General features: G+C 46.7%; 1 protein-coding gene across 1 annotated transcript in view; it reads right to left on the bottom strand.

Moving 5' to 3' along the window:
* tg (thyroglobulin) overlaps window positions 1–17,603 on the bottom strand; it is a 621,247-nt gene that overhangs the window by 367,186 nt on the left and 236,458 nt on the right. Inside the window, exons 37-42 of the mRNA XM_070888386.1 lie at window positions 15,923–16,066; window positions 13,033–13,197; window positions 1,351–1,467; window positions 960–1,179; window positions 520–613; window positions 142–301 (exon numbers count right to left, since the gene is read on the bottom strand). Coding sequence (XP_070744487.1) covers window positions 142–301; window positions 520–613; window positions 960–1,179; window positions 1,351–1,467; window positions 13,033–13,197; window positions 15,923–16,066 — 900 coding nt within the window. The remainder of the gene's footprint in view (window positions 1–141; window positions 302–519; window positions 614–959; window positions 1,180–1,350; window positions 1,468–13,032; window positions 13,198–15,922; window positions 16,067–17,603) is intronic.

Below are 17,603 nucleotides of genomic sequence, written 5' to 3'. Positions count from 1 at the left end.
GCGCCAGCGCAAAACCACCAGGGAAGTTCACAGGCATCGGTGAATTTGCCTTAGCGCCCCATTACCGCTTCCAAAAGGCTCAATGGGAGGCGCAAATAAGGCCAATTTCGCCCGCAGGTCACAATTTATCATTTGGCTTACCGTCACTCAGGAATCCGAACACTCCAACCCTATAGTTTGCTGTCACAACTAGGATGTTTCCAATGGATGCCAGGTAGGACCCGTCAATGTTTGTCTGTCTCTCTCCTCTGTAATCCACGGCGCTGTTGTAGAAGAAGACCAGCACAGCGTTGTTCCCAACCTGTCACGCAACAAAACTCAGGATTAATAATGTCAGGAAAACACAGCCGTAGTTCATCTATTTATAGAGGTTTTACCATCCATTTTTTTACCCACTAGATTCTGTCCTTGTATTAAAGTTGAAAACTCAGCAGAATTCCCCCGTCTGATCACTGTAAGCCGAGAGAATTACATTCACTGAGGCTTCTTGTTGTATAAGCTGTAGCTATCACTACTCACAATGCTCTTGGGGACGAATATATTCAGGTAGAGACAGTCTTCGTCCACTGTGGAGTAAACAGCCTTCGCGTCTCCTGGCTGTAGGCAGCTGGATCTAAAACAAAAAAGATTACGAATATTAAATACTTGTTAAAACTCTTTGGGGCTAATTTTAACTTTAGGCGATGGTGTAAAATGGCCGCTATCCAATTGGCTGTCCATTATACGATTAGCCGATTGTCCCTTTGGCCCTGGTTGTCCAATGTACATGATGTCTAATATATCAGTTGTCTATTGGACATCTAGACAAATGGCTAGACCTGGTATTGATGGCCTTCCCTGGTAACCTATCCCACAGCTCTATTACCCTTTGGGTGAAACTATTCTGCCAGACTTTTAGGTGTGTAGAAGGTACAAGAAATAGAGGAAGTAATAATATCCAACCGGAAGGCCATGCTCACCTGTAGAAAGTAGCGTTCCATTCTCCAGTCCAATGAAAGGTTGCTGGGGCTTTGAATCGTCCTTCGCCAGTGGGAGCAGCTGCGTATGGGATGCCCAGGAAATGATTGACAGTCTTCCATTCCACACCAACGCGGGTCACTTGAGATTTTCCAAACAAGATTCCATGACCCGGAATAAAAATGGAAGTTAGTTGGGGCTGGGTTGCTGATAAAGAAGGGTCTGAATTAAAAAGAAATAAAATCTATCAGAACAGATGGAAATGTGGAAAGAGAAACAAAGCCACTTGGCTTGTCAAGACTGCTCCTTCCTGAGTCCAGTTATGATGGGTTTTACCCCACCTCTCACTGCAGCAATTGTGTGTGGGCACTCCCGTGAAGTTTGCTCACTCACCAGCGCAGGTATGAATGTCAGGGCAGCAATCCGCGTAATCCTCACATTTCAAGTTACACTGACAGGTCTCGTCAGGTTGGTAGTTGCCACAGCGACTTACGCATGACCCTCCTATAGCTGAGAAAATATTAAAATTATTTTGTTTGTTCAAAGAATTGTACCTTCCGCTTGTAACTCATGAATTACAACACAGAAAACAAGCAAATAGCTGTGAGTGAAGTTTACATTATTACTGACTTTGTTAAGTTACAGGGGGTTATTTTGAGTTTGTGCGATGGTGTAAAATGGATGATATCGGATCAGCCGCCTCGAATGCATCTCTCCTGATTTTCATTGACATTGAAGTCAATGAAAATCAAAATCGGGAGAGAGGTACAACAAGACGTATGAATCGATATCAGTGCACAATTTCAACATTTGCAAATGACACTGAACTTGGAAGTATAGTGAACAGTGAAGAGGATAGTGATAGACTTCAAGAGGACATACATTATCATCATCATCATAGGCAGTCCCTCGGAATCGTGGAAGACTTGCTTCCACTCTTAAAATGAGTCCTTAGGTGATTGAACAGTCCAACACGAGAGCCACAGTCCCTGTCACAGGTGGGACAGATAGTCATTGAGGGTAAGGGAGGGTGGGACTGGTTTGCCACACGCTCTTTCCGCTGCCTGCACTTGATTTCTGCATGCTCTCAGCGATGAGACTCGAGGTGCTCAGCACCCTCCCAGATGCACTTCCTCCACTTAGGGCGATCTTTGGCCAGGATCTCCCAGGTGTCAGTGGGGATGTTGCATTTTATCAGGGAGGCTTTGAGGGTGTCCTTGTAACGTTTCCTTTGCCCACCTTTGGCTCGTTTGCCGTGAAGGAGTTCAAAGTAGAGCGCTCACTTTGGGAGCCTTGTGTCTGGCATGCGGACAATGTGGCCTGCCCATCGGAGCTGATCAAGTGTGGTCAGTGCTTCAATGCTGGGGATGTTGGCCTGGTCGAGGGGATTTGTAGGATCTTGCGGAGGCATCGTTGATGGTATTTCTCCAGCGACTTGAGATGTCTACTGTACATGGTCCATGTCTCTGAGCCATACAGGAGGGTGGGTATTACTACAGCCCTGTAGACCATGAGATTGGTGGTAGATTTGAGGGACTGGTCTTAAAACACTTTTTTCCTTAGGCGGCCGAAGGCTGCACTGACGCACTGGAGGCGATGTTGAATTTCGTCATCAATGTCTACTCTTGTTGATAAGAGGCTCCCAAGGTATGGGAAATGGTCCACGTGGATCTTGATGACTGGGGGGCAGTGCTGTGCTGCGAGGACAGGCTGGTGGAGGACCTTTGTTTTATGGATGTTTAGCATAAGGCCCATGCTTTCGTACACCTCAGTAAATATGTCGACTATGTCCTGGAGTTCAGCCTCTGTATGTGCGCAGACGCAGGCATCGTCCGCGTACTGTAGCTCGACGACAGAGGTTGGGGTGGTCTTGGACCTGGCATGGAGACGGCGAAGGTTGAACAGCTTCCCACTGGTTCTGTAGTTTGGTTCCACTCCAGCGGGGAGCTTGTTGACTATGAGGTGAAGCATGGCAGCGAGGAAGATTGAGAAGAGGGTTGGGGCGATGACACAGCCCTGTTTGACCCTGGTCCGGACGTGGATTGGGTCTATAATGGATCCGTTGGTAAGGATCACAGCCTGCATGTCATCGTGGAGCTGGCGGAGGATAGTGACAAACTTTTGGAGGCATCTGAAACAGAGGAGGATGCTCCATAGACCCTTGCGGTTGATAGTGTCAAAGGCCTTTGTAAGGTCAAACAAGGCCATGTATAAGGCACTGTTTCCTGCATTTTTCCTGCAACTGTCGCGCTGCAAAACTCATGTCCGTTGTGCCTCATAGGGGACGAATCCACACTGCGACTCCGGGAGGAGCTCCTCGGCCACAGGGAGAAGACGGTTGAGGAGGACTCTAGCGACAACTTTCCCAGTTTTTGATAGCAGGGAGATTCCTCTGTAGTTGCCTCTGTCGGACTTGTCTCCTTTTTAAAAAATGGTCATGATCACTGCATCCCTGAGATCTCCCAGCATGCTCTCTTCCCTCCAGATAAGAGAGATGAGGTCATGTATTTGCTTCAACAGTGCCTCTCCGCCACACTTCAGTGCCTCAGCAGGGATTCCTTCTGCTCCCGTAGCCTTGTTGTTCTTAAGCTGTCCTAAGGCTTTGCCTACCTCTTGCAGTGTTAGGGTTTTACTGAGGTGGTGGCGGGTAGCATGCTGCGGGATGAAGTCAAGACCCCTTCAGTCAAAGGCAGAGTCTCGATTGAGGAAATCTTCGAAGTGCTCCTTCCAGCGGGCCCTGACTGCCTCGGTGTCCTTGATGAGTGTTTCCCCGTTCTTGGCCAGCAGTGGAGCGACGCCTTGGGAGTTTGGACTGTAGGTGGCCTTGACTGCAATGAAGAATCCTTGCACATCATGGCTGTCGGCCAGCTGTTGTGTCTCCTGTGCTTTCTCCATCCACCACCTGTTCTTTATTTTGTGTACCTAAAACTGATGAGACTGCACTCAGGGAGGTTAAAGTAACAGTGACCTCAGTCTTTATTGAGACACTCCAGAGTGAGTAACAGGCCTTAGGGGCCTGCTTATATAGAGTGCTCCCAAGGGATTCTGGGATCCCTTGGGACTTCAGGGGATGTGCTCCCTGGTGGCAGAACATGGGAGCACATGCTTTACAGATACACAACATCACTCCCCCCCAAAGTCAAAGTGAAAACTATTTACAAGGTGAGGCGGTCGGGAAACCTTTCTTTCCCTGGTGGACCGCCTCGGTACAAATGTCTGTTCTGGTGTGTTGGCTGTGCCCTCGCTGGGCTGGCCCTGCAGGGCTGCTGGGTTAGCCTGGCCTTGCTGGGCGGTTGGGTGTGATGGGTTCGATTTCCTGGTCCGGCGTGGTGTCGTTGATACTTTGGGTGTGTGTTGTGGGCTCGAAAAAGGTGGTGTCTGTTGTGGGTTGTTCAGGGCAGTCTGTGAACTGCAGCCTCGTTTGGTTCAGGTGCTTTCTGCAAATTTGTCCATTGTCTAGTTTGACTACAAACAGCCTACTCCCTTCTTTAGCTATCACCGTGCCCGCAATCCATTTGGGACCATGTCCATAGTTTAGCACATACACATGGTCATTCAGATCAATTTCCCGTGACACAGTGGCGCAACCATCGTTTACATTTTGTTGTTGCTGCCTGGTCTCTACCTGATCATGTAGGTTGGGGTGAACCAGCGAGAGTCTGGTTCTAAGTGTCCTTTCCATGAGTAGCTCAGCCGGGGGCACCCCTGTGAGCAAGTGAGGTCTCGTGCGGTAGCTGAGCAGTACTCGGGATAGGCGAGTTTGGAGTGAGCCTTCTGTGACTCGTTTAAGGCTCTGTTTGATTGTTTGTACTGCCCGCTCTATTGGAGGCTGGTTTAAACGGGGCCGAGGTGACATGTTTGATCCCATTGCGGGTCATGAATTCTTTAAATTCGGCACTGGTGAAACATAGCCCGTTGTCACTGACCTGTATGTCAGGCAGGCCGTGGTTGGAAAACATGGCCCTCAGGCTTTCAATGGTGGCTGTGGCGGTGGCGGTGCTTCCCGACATTATTTCACTTTCATTCCATTTTGAAAAAGCATATACCACCACCAGGAACATTTTACTGAGAAATAGCCCCGCATAGTCGACATGGATCCTCGACCAAGGTCTGGAGGGCCAGGACCACAAACTTAGTGGTGCCTCTCTGGGCGCATTGCTCAACTGAGCACACACGCTGCTTTGCCGTACACAGGACTCTAAGTCAGAGTCGATACCGGGCCACCACACATGGGATCTGGCTATTGCTTTCATCATTACTATACCCGGGTGTGTGCTGTGGAGATCCGAGATGAACGTTTCGCTGCCCTTTTTGGGTAGCACTACGCGGTTACCCGACAACAGGCAGTCTGCCTGAATGGACAGCTCGTCCTTTCGCTGGAATGGTTTGATTAGCTCTTGCATTTCAACGGGGATGCTGGCCCAGCTCTCATGCAGTACATAGTTTTTTACTAGGGACAGCAGAGGATCTTGGCTGGTCCAAGTCCTAATCTGGCGGGCCGAGACAGATGATTTATCATTTCCAAACACTTCCATGACCATCAACAAGTCTGCGGGCTGCGCCACCATCAACAAGTTTGCAGGCTGTGCCATTTCCACCTCCATGGTGGGCAATGGTAGCTGACTGAGAGCATCCGCACAGTTCTCAGTGCCTGGCCTGTGGTGGATGGTATAGTTATATGCTGATAGCGCGAGTGCCCACCTTTGTATGCGGGCTGAGGCATTAGTATTTATCCCCTTATTTTCAGCGAACAGGGATATGAGGGGCTTATGATCAGTTTGCAGCTCAAATTTGAGGCCAAACAGGTACTGATGCATTTTTTTTGCCCTGAACACACACCCTAATGCCTCTTTCTCAATCATGCTGTAGGCCCTCTCGGCCTTAGACAAGCACCTGGAAGCATAGGCGACAGGTTGCAACTTCCCCACAAGGTTAGTTTGTTATAATACACACCCGACTCCGTACGACGATGCATCACATGCTAGCACGAGTCTTTTGCACGGGCTATACAATACAAGCAGCTTGTTGGAGAATAAAATGTTTCGGGCTTTCTCAAAAGCAATTACTTGGTTTTTTCCCCATATGCAGTTCTCACCTTTGCACAATAACATATGTAGGGGCTCTAAGAGGGTGCTTAACCCCGGTAGGAAGTTACCAAAATAGTTGAGGAGTCCCAGGAACGACCACAGCTCCGTGAAGTTTTGTGGCCTGGGCGCGTTCCTGATAGCCTCTGTCTTGGCATCTGTGGGCTGAATGCCGTCCGCCGCGATCTTTCTCCCCAAAAACTCCACTTCTGTTGCCATGAAGATGCATTTCGACCTCTTCAGCCGCAGCCCTATGCGATCCAGTCACTGGAGGACCTCCTCCAGGTTTTGTAGGTGCTCGACGGTGTCCCGACCCGTGACCAATATGTCGTCCTAAAAAACCACCGTGCATGGTACCGACTTTAGTAGGCTCTCCATGTTTCTCTGGAAAATCGCTGCAGCCGACCAAATTCCAAACGGGCATCTGTTGTAGATGAACAGTCCCTTGTGCGTGTTGATGCAGGTGAGGCCCTTCGAAGACTCCTCCAGCTCCTGCGTCATGTAGGCCGAAGTCAGGTGGAGCTTGGTGAACGTCTTGCCTCCTGCCAGCGTCGCAAATAGGTCATCGGCCTTAGGTAGCGGGTATTGGTCCTGTAGCAAGAAACAATTAATAGTTACTTTATAATCGCCGCAAATCCTGACCATGCCACACCTTTTGAGTACTGGAACAATCGGGCTGGCCCAATCACTGAATTCCACTGGAGAGATGATGCCCTCGCGTTGCAGCTTGTCCAGCTCGATTTCCACTCTCTCCCTCATCATGTGAGGTACCTCTCGCACCTTGTGGTGAATGGGTCGTGCCTCTGGGGCCAAGTGGATCCGCACCTTCACCCCGGAAAAGTTTCCATTGCCTGGCTCAAAAAGGGAAGGACATTTGTGAAGAACCTGGGTACATGAGGCCTCATCGACATGTGATAGCACTCGGATGTCATCCCAGTTCCAGCGGATTTTGCCCAGCCAGCTCCTTCCAAGCAATGTGGGGCTATCGCCCGAGACAATCCAGAGTGGCAGTTCGTGCACCGTGCCCTCGTAGGTGACCTTGACCATGGCACTGCCCAGGACAGTGATAAGCTCTTTGGTGTACATTCTTAGTTTTGTGTGGATGTGGCTCAGGGCTGGTCTGAGTGCCTTGTTGCACCACAGTCACTTAAACATCTTTTTACACATGATGGATTGGCTAGCGCCAGTGTCCAGTTCCATGGCTACGAGTAAGCCATTCAATTTTACATTTAGCATTATAGGTGGACCTTTCGTGAAATGTGTGCACCCTGTGTACTTCAGCATCTGCCTCCTCTCTCTGAGGCTCGAAATTGCTTTGATCCACAATGGACCGATCTTCCTCTGCCACATGGTGGTTAGCAGGTTTTGAAGAGCTTGCAGCTCGTCTGCAAGCTCATTGGAGGTGCCCCATTGTTCCACAGCTCTTGCAAACATACCCTTTGAAGTGGCATGAATAGGCTGAATGGAAGCTTCCACAATGCCAACAAGGTGTGAATTGCCTTGCATTCATCCTTTGTTATGGACTCTGAGTCATCTGGGTCACCTGAGGCCTGCTGGCAGTTGCAGACTCGTAGTTTCTGCCCTGTACATTTCTTCTCGCAAACACAGTTCCAGTTAATTTATGAACATTGCTAGCACTTGTGTGCTGAGAGATTTGTTTGCTGTTATTACTGATGGACATAAACGCCTGTGCTATCGCAATGGCCTTACTGAGGGTCGGTGTCCCTACAGTCAAAGGTTTTTGTAGGATGGACTCATGGCTAATGCCCAGTACAAAAAGAGTCTCTGAGCATTTGCTCCAGGTAGCCATCAAACTCACATTGTCCTGCAAGTCGCCTTAGCTCGGCGACGTAGCTCGCCACTTCCTGATCTTCAGATTGCTGGTACGTATAGAACCGATACCTCGCCATCAGCACGCTCTCCCTTGGGTTAAGATGCTCCCAAATCATTGTACACAGCTCCTCATATGACTTATCTGTGAGTTTCACCAGAGCCAGAAGATTCTTCAGTGAGGCTGTAGTTCGGTGCCCCGCAGACCATGAGGAGGACCGCTCTCCTTTTTGCAGCGCTTCCTTCTCCATCCAGCCCGTTTGCTACAAAGTACTGGTCTAGCTGTTCGACATAGGCTTCCCAGTCCTCACCCTCCGAGAACTTCTCCAGGATGCCCACAGTTTGCTGCATCTTTGCGTTGGATTCGTGTACTCATCGCCAGTTATTGTGTTCCTCACACAGATGGGACTGCACACAGGGAGGTTAAAGTAACAGTGACCTCAGTCTTTATTGAGACACTCCAGAGTGAGTAACAGACCTTAGGGGCCAGCTTATATAGAGTGCTCCCAAGGGATGCTGGGATCCCTTGGGACTTCAGGGGATGCGTTCCCTGGGGCGGAACATGGGAGTGCATGCTTTACAGATACACAACATTTTAGGTTCCTGGTTTTTTGTTGGACCTCAGCTTTGAGCGGCCTGTAATGCTGCTTTGCTGCTCCCAAGTTGGGTTGTTGCTTCAGGCTCAGAAATGCTCTGCGTTTACGATCTATTAGCTCTTGGATCTACTGATCATTCTCATCAAACCAGCCCTGGTGTTTCCTGGTTGTGTGTCAGAGCGTCTCTTCGCAGGCACTGGTTATGCAGGCCTGGAGGGCAGACCAAGTGCTGTGGGCATTCTGCGTCTCAGGGTCTTCAAGGCACGCCAGGTTAGCTGTGAGGCACTGACTGTATAGTGCTCTCTTAGCTGGGTCTTTAAATGCCCCGGCATTGAGTTTTTGCGGCACTGCTTCTGCTGCCCCCTCCGCCTTTGGGGCTATGTTGATGTCAATGATGGATCGGATTAGGTGGTGGTCCGTCCAGCAGTCGTCAGCTCCTATCATGGTGATGCACACACAGAGGACATAGACAGGCTGGTGGAATGGGCAGACACACAGCAGATGAAATTTAACACAGAAAAGTGTAAAGTGATACATTTCGGTACGAAGAATGAGGAGAGGCAATATAAACTAAAGGGTATAATCCTAAAGGGGATGCATGAACAGAGAAACATATGGGTGTATGTGCGCAAATCATTGAAGGTGGCAGGGCAAGTTGAGAAGGCTGGTAAAAAAAAGCATATGGGGTCTTTGGCTTTATTAATAGTGAAATAAGAGTTCAAAAACAAGGAAGTTATGATGAACCTTTATAAAACACTGGTTCGGCCTCAACTGGAGTATTGTGTCCAAATCTAGGCAACATACTTTAAGAAGGATGTGAAGGCCTTAGAGAGGATGCAGAAAAGATTTACAACAATGGTTCCAGGGATGAGGGACTTCAGTTACATGGATAGACTGGAGAAGTCGAGGTTCTTAGAGCAGAGGAGATCTGATAGAGGTGTTCAAAATCATGAGGGGTCTGGACAGAGTAGATAGAAAATGTTCCCATTGGCAGAAGGGTCGAGAACCAGAGGACACAATTTAAGACGATTGGCAGAAGAATCAAAGACGACATGAGGAAGAATTTTTTATGCAGCGAGTGGTTATGATCTGGAATGCACTGCCTGAGATTCAATTGTGGCTTTCAAGAGGGAATTGGATAAGTGCCTGAAGGAAATAATTTGCAGGGCTCGGGGGAAAGGGTGGTGGAGGGGACTAGCTGAAGTGCTCTTGCAGAGAGCCGGCATGGGCTGATGGGCCAAATGACCTCCTTCTGTGCTGTAACCATTCTATAATTCTAGGATTCTAGGATCCTAGGATTCTCTGATGCCAATCTTTGGAGCTTTAAAATACCACTAAGATGAAGGGGCATAACATTCCAGCAGATGACAGAGATTTGGGGAAGAAATTCGACTGTTTAGTGCCACCATTAGCGCCAGAGAGGGGCCCTAAGGGGCCACTAATCACCTACCGCGCGAGCGCCGCGCTGTCAGCTCCTGCTGCGAATTGAAGGTTTAGCGGCGGCACTGGCAGCTTGTGCTGTGCTCGCTAGCACTGTCCGCTTGCTGACATCATCGAGTGTGCAACACCCACATAGTCCCGCAGTTGTAAAATGTACTATTTCGCCTGTGGTAGCGCCTGGCGCTGATACCATCAGGGGAAAGCAGTCGGTCCAGCGACGATCCTGGGGTGACGTGATTGCACTGGAGAGGGTGCAGAGGAGATTTACTAGGATGTTGGCTGGAATGGAGAATCTTAGCTATGAGGACAGATTGGATCGGCTGGGTTTGTTCTCATTGGAACAGAGGAGACTGAGAGGAGATCTCATTGAGGTGTATAACATTTTGAGGGGCCTGGATATAGTGGATAGCAAGGGCTTATTTCCCTTGGTGTAGGGGTCAATTATGAGGGGGCACAGTTTAAGCTGGTTGGTGGAAGGTTCAGAAGGGATTTGAGGGGAAGCTTCTTCACGCAGAGGGTTGTGGGGGTGCCGTAACCTGCAGGGTTACGGACCTAGAGCTGGTGAGTGGGATTAGACTGGATAACTTCTTGTTGGCTGGTGCAGATACAATGGTGAGTACTTCAGGGAATCTAATACGGCCAGCGTGATCTCCTGGACTAGTTTCGATCGCCTGGATGGGTTGGAGAGGAATTTTCCCAGATTTTTTCCCCAATTTGCCTGGGTCTTTAGCTGTTTTTTTGCCTCTCCCAGGAGATCACATGGCTCAGGTTGAGGTGGAGTGTAGAATGTTGCGGTGCAAGAGGTGTTGCAGTTGTGTGGGGTGGACTGGTTGGACTGGATGCTCTTTACCTTTCTGCCATTGTTCATTGTCCATAGGTTTATATGTAACCTTCAGGGCTGCTGATCGAGGGTCGTGTGGCTCCTTGTCGGCCAGACTGGACACGATGGGCCGAAATGGCCTCCTTCTGCATTGTAGATTTCTATGTTTCTATGTTTCTATATTGTCCGGAGTGTAAGGTAAGTGCTGAAATTTCAGTTTTTAACTTCTTTTTGTTGCAGTAGTGGGGGTGAAGTTTATTGAAACTTTCGGCAGGATTTTTTTTTTAACTTCAGTCACTAAGATACCGGCATCCTAGCGGCAAAATATTGAGTAGGCCTCTAGAAAATCACTCCATTAGCACCCTAAGAGGAGTGTGGAACTCTTTTCTTAGTGCTCCACTCTCTTCTTGGGGCGATACAACTGAATATCGCACTTTGAGGCAGTAGACATTACCGGCACTAAAGGCAGCGTCCTCAAAGCAGGCGATAACGAATTTCTAGCCCTTGTACTTTCAAGAGCTGCTCGTCATCATGCAATTTCTTCATGTTCCCTCGTGAAGGTATTGACTCATGCTGGAGTTCAATTCCTCTTCCATTACTCATCTGTGAGCCAGAGTGAACATGGTCTGGCTATTCAACCATATAGCTCAAGCCAATCTTGTGTGTTCACACATAGGCAGGCGTCACTGATCAGATCTGGAACCCTGGCTAATTTCCACCCCTTTCCCAGTCCAAGGATATAGGCCAAGTTGTTGTACCTTCCCCCACCCACCCATTCCACCACCCTTTCAGCTAGCTCAGCACAGACCAAGGATCAAACCTGGGCCATTCGTATCTGTGTCACTCAGTACTACATTACATAATCACCTGAGAATGATCTTTAGCACAGTTTTAATATATTGGCCCGGATTTTGTGTTACGAGTAACGGTGAGGAATAAATCAGACAGCAACTTCCGGAGTGTGCGCATGTACAGTTAAAAGCGGAAATCCGGAAGTTGCGGATCGAATTACCCTGCTCCTGCACTGTAACAGAACCTCGCTGATAGACTCGACATTGAAATACATGCAACGGTGTGAAGTTGGAGTACTTACCCACTAGTTACCCACTAAACACGCTGGAAGAAGTTAGGGCTGGTACATTCAGGAGTAAGCAATTTTTTAAATGGCATGATAAGTGCTAATTATTGCCAAACAACCTCTCTGACCCTGAAAATTACATTTTTTACTTTAACTTTTTCTGTGTGTCTCTTTTATCTCTCTCTCTTAATCCCATCTTTCTTTCCCAATCTTTATTTTGCTTTTTTTTTACATGATTTAAGTATAATTTATACTTCCTACTTTATACATAGAATAGTACAGCAGAGGAGGCCATTCAGCTCATCAAGCCTGCGTCAGCTCTTTAGAAGAGCAATCCAGTTAGTCCCACTCCTCCGCTCTTTCCCTATACTCCTGCAATTTTTCATCCTTCAAGTATTTATCCAATTATTTTTTGAAGACTACTATTGAATCTGTATTCACCATCCTATCAGGCAGTGCATTCTAAATCCTAAACATTCTTTGGTCAAAAGGGTGTTTCCTCAATTTTCCTGGGTTAGATTCTGTGGGGGAAATTTTTACCGCCCAAAACCGGGTGGGTTTAGGTTGGGTGGGATGAAAAAAATGTTAAAAATCTGAAACCCGACCCCAACCTGCCTCCAACCAACCTACTTCCAGTTTTAATGGAGGTGGGTGGGGAGAACGACCATCACACACCCAGGAGGCAGGTTGGTCATTAAAATATTATAATGGGACTGAATGCTTCAGATTGAATCTCCATTTTAAATTTCACACTGGCCAGCCATGTTTCCCGGGCCTCGGGCAAAGAAATGCTCGATAATGCCTCACTGTTGCTGTGCCATTCTGATCAGAAACGACCAAGGTCAAACCCTAGTCTGTGGCTCGGTTAGTCAATTGTAGCCAGCCATGGCAATAGGAGTGCTATAGTTAGCTTTAGCACCCTTTTGCTCAGGAAGAAAAACCTTAACCAGTGTTCCCGCTCCGAATGAACAGCCAATGACCCGCTGTTGGAAAGTGCCCATGTGTCAACATTGGGTGAAGACACTCACAGTCTAACCTGGTACCAGTAGAATGGCCAATTAGCAAGTTCTAGTGAGCTGTTAGCATCTATGGTACTGCACACAAGATGAATGAGCACCAACAGGGGAGGAGGGGAAAAAATGTGTATGGTGTGGGCACTAACAAACAAAATGGCATCAAAAATGAATACACAGCCAATAAACTACGAGCACTATTGATAGTACTTACCCTTCCTGTGGTAGACCTCATCTGCTGCTTCCTTGAGCAGGATGCGACAGTCATGGCCTTGCAGTCCAGGTCGGCAGCTGTGCGTATCAGGGTAGAAGATGCATCTGACCCCTGATGACTGAGGATGAAGAGAAACTGTGACACAAGCACGGCTGGAAGCACACACTGCACAGGAAAGAAGTGGAAACAAGTAAGAGATGATCCACCAAATGTCTCATTTCCTGGACACCAAAACATTCCCATTTTAATTGGGACTTCTTCACCTCAAAACGGCATCACTGAGAGAATCAGCAAAGGTGGTAAAACCAGCTTCTACACAAAACCATACTCTCGCCCCAAGCAGCAAGCCTGCTCCAACTCTGTCAACATATAGCAGGTTGAGAAGTATGAAGTTCTAAAGAGAATTTATCAGTACCAACTTCAAAAAATTGGCAGCCAGCCTCACTCAGAGACAAGGGAGTAGATTTTGACTTTGTGCGATATTTTGACTTTGGGCATTGAAGACAAAAACAAGGAAGTTATGCTAATAGAGGGAGTGCAGCGAAGGTTCACCAGACTGATTCCTGGGATGGCAGGACTGTTGTATGAGGAGAGATTGGGTCGACTAGGCCTGTATTCACTAGAGTTTAGAAGAATGAGAGGAGATCTCATTGAAACGTATAAAATTCTGACTGGGTTGGATAGATTGGATGCGGGGAGGATGTTTCCCCTGACTGGGAAGGCTAGAACAAGGGCTCGCAGTCTCAGGATATGGGGTAGGAAATTTAGGACTGAGATGAGGAGAAATTTTTTCACTCAGAGGGTGGTGGATCTGTGGAATTCTCTACAGAAGGCTGTGGAGGCCAAGTCACTGAATATATTTAAGGGGGAGATAGATAGATTTCTAGAAACAAAAGGCATCAAGGGGTATGGGAAAAAGCAGAAATATGGTGTTGAGATAGAGGATCAGCCATGATCATATTGAATGGCAGTGCAGACTCGAAGGGCCGAATGGCCTACTACTGCTCCTATTTTCTATGTTTCTATGTAAACCTTTACAAATCTCTGGTTAGGCCTCAGCTGTAGTACTGTGCACAATTCTGGACACCACACTTTAGGAAGGATATCAAGGCCTGGGAGAGGGTACAGAGGAGATTTACCAGGGATGAGGGACTTCAGTTAAGTGGAGAGACGAGAGTAGTTGAGATTACTCTCTTTAGAGCAGAGAAGGCTAAGGGGAGATATCGTAGAGGTGTTCAAAATTATAAGGAGTTTTAATAGGCAGACAACTCGACACCAGAAACTAACTTTAACAATTGCGACTTAAACCAAAGGATAATTTCAACAATTGACAAGAGCTCGTCAGCTCAGAAAAGTCTATCAATGCCAGATTAAAAATACTTAATCAAGTTTCAGTTAGCTGCGCAGCAAAATTTAAACAAAAGAAACATTAGATTTGGTGCAAAGATTAAGGAGCCTCTCAGACTATAATTGAGGGCGTATCGGAACAAGAGAACCATCTCTATTCTGACCATCAGAGGAGAAAGAACTATTCTGACCATTACTTCGGAACAACAAGGTCGAGAGCACATGGCGAGAAAACGCAGGAAGAAACATTGTGACATCGGAGAAAAGAACTCGCCCCAACTGGCTTCAATACGCAGCAGAGGTCTTCTACCACGTCCGGGGTACGGCAAGGCAAACCGGCTATAACCAAAGAACCCTGAAACCGCGAAACAGCCCTAGCTGTCAAAAGAAAGGATCTGGTGAGCATGAATCCCTGGAGCCCTAGAGTTTGACCTAGTTAGAGAGTATGTGGGAGATGGGAGGTATTTCTGTTGTGTTTATTACCTTAATAAAGCATTCCCCATTGTTTAGAACCTTTTTGTAAGATTTGACAGTTTTATTGGAATGTATTTGTGTTATTTGCTTTCTTGAATAAAATCCATACCTTCTTTGTACAAAACAATTGTCTGCTCTACTTTATCACACCCTGATTAATAAATCCAAGCTCGAGAACCAGAGAGTGGGAGCGACTCACAACCGCTCTGGTCAGGAAGGCAAGCTGACAGACCCACCACCCCCTACAGGGTATTTAAGAGTTAATTATGTACGGTTCTTGAGTCACATATATGCCAGTCCAAGTAAATGTCATTAGTGAACCAGTTGGGCTTTTATGATAATCCAACAGCTTCATGGTCACTTTTACTGATACCAGCATTTTATTTCCAGACTTTAAAAAAAAGCTGAATTCAAATTCTCAAACTGTCGTGGTGGGATTAAAACTTTAATTCTTTGGGTTGTTATTCCAGGCCTCTGGATCACTAGTCAAGTAATATGACCACAACACTACTTTACCCGATACGGATAATAAATGCCTAAGGTGGAAAACTGTCCATTTTTCCAGCACGGAATTCCTCATCTCATGGACCATGCACACCCCACAAAAAGGTGGAAACTATATAGAAATAAAATGAAACCAAATTCACTAACAAAAACACACACTGATAGTGTCTGTCCGTAATGAGTTGTCTTTTCGATAGAAATCTGGCCAAAGTTAGAGAGCTTCCTTCAAAAGACTCCCATATGGACAGACACTTACTGGGACCTTATGAGCATGTTAGTCAGGGTCACTATGTACTACTCAACAAATCAGTTCAGCAAACTCTGTAATGTGCACGTTTTGGGTGCTATCTTATTTCGAGTCAAGGATTATGGGGAACAGGCAGGAAAGTGGAGTTGAGGCCAAGATCAGATCAGCTATAACCTTATTGAATAGCAGAGCAGGATCGAGGGGCTGTATGGCCTACTCCTGCTCCTATTTCTTATGTTCTTATGAGAAATTGGTTCTTAAATATCAATACAACATGAGGTTCCTTCTCATACTAGATCAGCTGTTATATGTGTTTACCTGACAGGCACCAGTCTCTGGCATTGTTCCTGAAGTCTTCAGTCATCACAGGAGTCTCGCTATTAATGTGTAAAACGTCAAAGGAGGTAATTGTGGGATCGAGGATTGTAGACACCTTAAGGATCTGCCAGTTATTCAGTGACACTGCAATCAAACCATAACATTAGAGTCAATGATAATATGAAAAGGCATTGATTGTGGCACAGAACTTAAATAAAGCGATATAAGTGGTAAGGGGTATGAGAGCAGCGGTGTGTGATATGTTTCAGCTTGGGCTCATTAACTATAAAGCTCTTTTCAGTTCTGTATGTGTAATGGATGAGAGAGCGATGTATAGTGACAAAAAAGATGGAGGGAGAGAGAGAGAGAAAGGGAGAGGAGATAGAGTAAAAAAGGAGAGAGGAAAAAGAAAGAGAACTTAAATAAATTATCATCCAGACCAAAAATGTCACTAGCTTAAATACGTATGATGAGGTTAGCTCCTCTGATAGGCTTAGCGAGTTTATCCAGTAAATTATACAGCCCAGGAGGATCACAGACAGCTGAGTTAGCTGATCTCAGTTGTAGAGGCACTGCAATTAATCAAACTGCTTCTATGTGAAGGAGGAGTAAATCAGCCAGGATTCTATTCTCTGGAAGGTTATCCAATGGTCCACGATCGAGATGTGGGTGTGTGGACAATGGATAGGGATAGAACAGGGTAAGCTGGGATTTATTTCTAGGGGTATAGAATTCAAAAATGGTAAAATTAAGTTAAACTTGTACAGGACCTTGGTCAGATCGCACTTAGAGTACTGTGCACAGTTCTGGCCTCCATGCCATAAAAAGGACATAGAACCACTGGAGAAAGTGGGAAAAAGATTTACAAAGATAGTACTAAACCTGAGAGATTACAGCTATCGGGAAAAATTGAACAGGTTGGGGCTTTTTTTCTTTAGAAAATAGAAGACTTGGAAGAGACCTGATAGAGGTCTATAAAATGATGAGTGGGTTTGACGGGCTAGATGTGGAGAGAATGCACTTGTGGGAGAATCCAAAACAAGGGGCCATAAATACAAGATAGTTACAAATAAATCCAATAGGGAAATAAGGAGAAATTTCTTTAGTCAGAGAGTGGAACTCACTACCACAGAAGTGATTGAGGCAATAGCTTAGTTGCTTTCAAAAGGAAACTAGACAAGTTCATGAGAGAAAAGGGAATAGAAAGGATATTTTGAAAGGCCGAGATGATGCAGCGAGAATTGGAGGAAACTTGTGTGGAGTATAAACACCAGCACAGACTAGTTGGGGCGAATGGTCTGTTTCTGTGCTGCATATTCTGTAATTCTGTGTAAAAACAGCTATCTAGCAGGTTGTATGCCATTATGGCTGCTATGCAATGGAGCTGTTTCTAAAGCAGCCACTTGCATTTTTTTGCCATCCATTATATCTCCCCTTCCATCCTCATGAGCCCCACACCAGGGATTGAACACAATATCGAGGTTCACAGTCCAGTGCAGCATTGAGGGAGCATTTTATTGACGGAGCTGCCAACCTTCAGATGAGACATTAAACCACTGACTGTTTCAGTGGTTCAGATGAACGTTAAAGATCCCGTGCCACTATTTGACCATAAAAACAGATCAACTGGTCATTCGTCTCATCTTTAAGGTGCCAAATGGCTGCTCAGTTTGCCTTCATA

This window comes from Pristiophorus japonicus, chromosome 1 (assembly GCF_044704955.1).
Source record: "Pristiophorus japonicus isolate sPriJap1 chromosome 1, sPriJap1.hap1, whole genome shotgun sequence".
NCBI classification, from domain to species: Eukaryota; Metazoa; Chordata; class Chondrichthyes; family Pristiophoridae; genus Pristiophorus; species Pristiophorus japonicus.
This window is presented reverse-complemented; position numbering and strand designations above follow the sequence as displayed.